The sequence below is a fragment of the Nicotiana sylvestris genome, chromosome 8 (genome assembly GCF_000393655.2).
Source record: "Nicotiana sylvestris chromosome 8, ASM39365v2, whole genome shotgun sequence".
NCBI lineage: Eukaryota > Viridiplantae > Streptophyta > Magnoliopsida > Solanales > Solanaceae > Nicotiana > Nicotiana sylvestris.
The window spans coordinates 173,393,671-173,399,490 of record NC_091064.1 but is presented as its reverse complement, the minus strand read 5'-3'; the positions used below and the strand labels follow the sequence as shown (position 1 = coordinate 173,399,490).

The 5,820-nt window shown below is 31.6% G+C and overlaps 1 protein-coding gene across 1 annotated transcript; it reads left to right on the top strand.

The window, feature by feature from the left end:
- Positions 1–4,318: 4,318 nt before the first annotated feature.
- LOC104213621 (glutaredoxin-C6) lies at positions 4,319–5,137 on the top strand. Its single transcript, XM_009763156.2, has one exon. The coding sequence runs from the start codon at positions 4,454–4,456 to the stop codon at positions 4,895–4,897; it is 444 nt and encodes a 147-aa protein (XP_009761458.1). The 5' UTR covers positions 4,319–4,453; the 3' UTR covers positions 4,898–5,137.
- Positions 5,138–5,820: the final 683 nt, after the last annotated feature.

Below are 5,820 nucleotides of genomic sequence, written 5' to 3'. Positions count from 1 at the left end.
GCCTCCAACTCTCGTTGATGCACTTTGTCACCAACCCAATTTTGTTGAAGCACATGTCTCCAACTCACGTTGATGCACTTTGTCACCAACCATTGATACACTTTGTCACCAACACCCAATTTTGTTGAAGCACATGCCTTCAACACCCGTTGATGCACTCTGTCACCAACACTCAATTTTGTTGAAATACATAATCAACTTCCAACTTTTTTAAACCTTTCTCTAACTTTTAGAGAAGAGTTTCTTCATCTTGTGCCATATTTGTTTGCACATCTTTAAACTTGTTTTTTTTCTTGAATCTGTCTTGAAACTTTTCATCAAATAATCTAATTTTGTTGATAACTATTTATGATTTTGTCAAAATATTTTTTGGCCAGACGGGCAACACACATTGCCTAGCACAGCCCACCGGCAGCGGAAGCTACTTGATTCTCCACAAGATCGTAGAAGCTCTGATACCAATATAAAGGAAAAATATTTTATTAGAAATCACTTTAAAGATCTCTACAAGTCTTTATTTTCTCTACACATAAAATAAGCTATCAACACCCCTATTTTATAATAGTTTGAAATCTATTTCAACTAAAAACAAGAAAGTCTATTCCTATATTTATTCTAACTGCAAATCCTATTTAGACATGAATTAAATAGATCAAATCCTAAATAATTAAAGTTTGCTACTACAACTTTGAATTAGTTTTCTAACAATTTTGAAGATGTATGTCCAAACACATTTTCAATTTCAAACCAAACTTCACCCAAATCAGATTTTTCAAAACAAATTTGGGAATCTACGGCCAAACGCTAGCTAAGTAACAAGACATTTCTTATGATCAAATTTATTATTTTATGTACAATTTTCTCTCTCTAGGTTGATATTTGCTAGTTTTGGACAAAATTTTTGTCAACAAACAGTTTTTAGTTTTGTATTTTTGATTAATTTAATTAAGAATATTATATTCTATGACTTTTCGCACTAATTAGGATTTAAAGTGAAGTTACTGAATCGAATAAATCGAAACCGAAAAGAAAAAAACTGAGTCATACTAAATTTAATTAGGTACAATATTAGTATAGCATTTTAAAAAATCAAATACCGAAAATACTGAATCAAAATATTTAAATACGGTACAATATCGACCGACAAACACCCTAGAGAGGGGTAAAAAAAAAGGAAGGGTAATTGATATGGAAATTACCCATACATCTTTCTTGCAATGGACATATTGCCCACAGAAGAACACGTCAGCAAAGTTTAAAAATCTACGTAGCAAAAGGGGGCAAGTGATAACGTCAGCAAAGAGCGCCTACCCATTGGGAGTAAAAAAAGGCGTCCAAGCCAAGATGACGTCAATTTGCAATTAATTCACACACACTCATCACTCCATGTGATTGTGCCCATTTTCCCCTACTATTTTACTCGAAAAGTCAATAGTACCCCCTACTATTTTCCACTATTCCCGACCTACCCTGCTACCCCCTAATTTCTAACTTCTCCCACGCGCTCTATATGTTTTCTCTCCTCCACTTCTTTCCTTTTCTTATACTCCATATATTTTTAGAAAATGCAAAAGTTAAATACATATATAAACAAAGAACCAATATTATCTCGTGGGCTTCAACACATTATATATCAAATAGAAAAGAACATGAGATTAAGGAAATTAAATGATTTTCCAATATAAACAAGTAATAATCTTTTAAAATATATAAAAAGCATGATATATAATATAAAACAAATTGAATATATTTATTCAGATTTTGTTTGACAATTTTGTATAATGTAAATTTAATTAATTTCATTATATTCAAATACTATTTATTATATCATATAAAAGGTGTATATGTTGGAATTTTTGATTGGATACGTTTAAAATTGCAACGCGGGGTCAAGTGGCCAATTTTGTAACTAATATTAAACAAATAATTTTCTGTAGCCACTCAATAATTGTGGGTGAAAATATATTGGCCTCCGTTAGAAAGAAACAAACACTAAAGCACTACATCCCAAAAAATTTCAATTGGATTTTGCTTTTGGGTTATTGCACAATATCTCACATTTTTTTTAAAAAAGGGAAAAGAATGACTTGCTTTTAGATTAAGTGGAGTAAAAACTGAAAGTCAATGGTCACTCAACTTTATCAAATTATCCCCTAAAGTTATTTTTCTTTCGTTTGTAATAATAAAGTCACTGAACTATGCCTATTGCACTCAGAAGATCACTCAACTAGATTTTTTAAATTTTGGATTGCCAAATACCTACTTTACCCTCTAAATTATAAATATTTATCTTCTTTTATTTTTTTAACTTTTTAATATTATGATTTTCCCTTTTTAATTTATATTATGCACTTACCTATAGAATAAATAAATATTATTTATAAATTAAAAAAATAAAAGTATTTAAGCATCTATAATCTATAATGTTGGAATAACAAAATAATGAGCATAGTAATATTAATTAGAATAATTTGTTCGCAATAATTTAGTATTAACAACAAAAATTTAAAAATTTATTTACACAATTGAGAATGAAAGAAAGTAAAGGTTGTAAAATATATATTTCATGCATGTAATATAAAAATAATTATTTAAATAAAAATATTTTTATAATATATGTATATATTCTTGAAAATTATGCTCAATTATATTATATATATTCCATGCACGATTTAACATAGTATATTTTACCCTATACAGATAATCTCCCTACTTTCCGGTGACATAACTTTGTGTCGTCGGAAAGTTGATAGAAACATAATAATATAATTGAGCATAATTTTCAAGAATATATAATGTATATTATAAAAATATCTTTATTTAAATAATTATTTTTGTACTACGTGCATGGAATATATATTTTACAACTTTTATTTTCTTTCATTCTGAATTGTGTAAATAAATTTTTGAAGTTTTGTTGTTAATACTAAAATTATTATTATTAACAAATTATTCTAATTAACTTTTTTTTACTAAGCTCGTTATTTTGTTATTCCAGCATTATACATGCTTTACTTTTTATTTTTTTAATTTATAAATAATATTTATTTATTCTATAGATAAGTCCATAATATAAATTAAAAAAGAGAAAATCATAATATTAAAAAGTTTGAAAAAATAAAAAGAAGATAAATGTTTATAATTTAGAGGATAAAATAGGTATTTGGCAATCCAAAATTTGAAAAATCTAGTTGAGTGACCTACTGAGTGCAATAAGTATAGTTCAGTGACTTTGTTGTAACAAACAAAGTAAAGTGACTTTAGGTGATAATTTGGGATAGTTGAATGACCATTTGAGTAATGGACTCTAAAAACTGATGGTTTGGGTGAAGCGCATGGTTTCGACCTCACGATTCCAATGGATGCTTTGTTTTCTATGAGCGTTCCTCCATTTTGATTCAAAGAAAGTATAATTTCGAATCTAATGTAAACTTTGTATTGATAGTAAGACGAATGTGACCTGATACACTTGTTCTTGAGGACAATATCATTATTATACATAAAAATATATGACCAATAACGATATATGACTATCCCCTTTATTATTATTTTGCCACCACCAAAGGATGTGGTGCATTGATGTGACTGTTCTTCCTTTAACCAAAGATCTCGGGTTCGAGCCTTGAGTATGGAAAAATCCTTGGTAAGGAGCGCTTCCTCCCGAATAGGGCCATACACAGCACAAATCCGGATATAGTCGGGCTCCAATATGGGTATCGAATATCGGGCGGGAAACAAAAAAACAAAAAAAAAATTGCCGAGTTGCTTATGTAGCTATATTGAAAAAATATAACCATAAAGAGGTTTGGTCAAATGAATAATGTTTCTTTACCCTTATTTAATAAAGATAACAGATTCAAATTTTTAGAATAAATTTTGTTATTTTCTCCTTTAATTGGACCTTACGCAACGAAAATAGTGAATATGAAAACAAAAATAAGATATTAGAAAGAAGTTATATTTTCCTTGCCCTGCTCCTGACTGACTTCCTAATGAATTCCAAATTAAGCTTTTAATTCGGTGTTGAGTACATAATCACCTGTTCAAATATAGAATGTTCTGAACAATTTGACCCAAAAATAGAAAAGGAAAAACTAATGTAAAAGCCAAGAAATAGATCATTGAGATCTTTCTCTTTTGCCGTCTAGCTCTCGTAATTATCTCCTCATTCACCCTTCCCACTCTCGCGCGTCATATGAGATTCTCACATACTCCCCCTTGTCCCCACCTACCCCTTGATTGAAGGGTTGGTGGGGGTAGGGGTGGGAGGTGGCAATCCCCATAGACACAGCATAACTTACGTAGTATGTTACTTTGTGATGTAACATTATTGCCACCCTTCCATTTAGTATATAATCTCTCTTCTCCCTTACCTCTATCTCCCAAATTCCTTCCCTTTTTTCCTTTCTCCCTTTGTTTGTTGCATCTTACAATTTACACCTCCTCTTTTATCATGAGAGGCAACAGCTTCTACGGGCCGTTTTCCGATGGCGGAGTACGGCTAGAACTCACTCCCACCACCAATTCACCGCTCGCCATCGACGTGGCGGAGTCGACGGAGATGAGAATTCAACGCCTCATCTCCGAAAACCCTGTCGTCATCTTTACCCGTTCGTCTTGCTGCATGTGCCACGTCATGAAGAAATTGCTATCTGCTATAGGGGTTCACCCTACTGTGATTGAGCTAGAGGAGGATGAGATCGCCGCGCTTCCGTCCACCGCCGCCGTCACCGGCGATGAGGTTATCTCCGATGGTTCCGGTCCCGGAGAAGCGCCGGCGGTATTCATCGGCGGGACACGTGTCGGCGGGTTAGAGAGCCTCGTGGCACTTCACTTGAGTGGCCGTCTTGTTCCGAGGCTTGTGGAAGTTGGTGTCATCACTGATGTGGTATTGTAAAATTAAGATAATTAATTTCGTGTTTTTATGAAGCTATATTTTGTAATTCAATTATGGTGAAAAACAAACAAAAAAATATTCCCTTAGGAAAAGAAAATAATTAAGTAGTAGTATTAGTTGGTTCTTTTCTTAGTTAATTACTACTATTAGCTTTGATAATTATTCTATTTTCTGGTGCAGTAATGAAGTGTTATATAATATCTGTATTTTAATATTTAAAAAAGGTGTGTTGCTTCTTTCTTTCTTTCTTTCCATATTGGGGACTTTAGGACTCACTTTTCCTCAAACTAATTGAAACGTCAAAATGACTAAATGGGGCAGCTATTAAATACTATTTCCAGTTTAGTCTTAGTTTGCTTTGAATATCCCTACCATTGAGGAGGAATATTCTTGAATTATTTAATTAATAATTTACAAGTGCTAAAAAAAATATTCAATGACTTGGGATCAAAGTTAAATCTTTTGCTTTTCACCTTCTTATTTTGACTGATAAACTTTTGATTTTGTTTGAGGAATCGCTTGTGTTAATTGCAGTTTTAATCAAACAAGTAATTTTTTACTGATATATGTGTCACAGTACGTGTGGGATTTGAGTGGATTGTTGTTGTAATACGTCATACTTACAATACCATTTGATTAGTGTTTTAGCTAGCGTGAAATCTTCAATCTTTCTTCAGCCTTTTAAGTAGAAAAAGCCAGAATCTGGATAAGTTTATTTGCATTTCGTAAAAACCAATTTTATAAGATCATATTTTAGGAAATAAAACTTGTGGATGTAGATTGCCTGTCATGTATTAAACTAGAAATTAACAAATGTCAAATTAATTAAAGAATAACGTTGTAGATGTTTTATTCACATATTTAACAGGGATAGTGAATGTCGAATTAGAATGTACTAGCTGTCCCTGAGATGTGAGCTAATA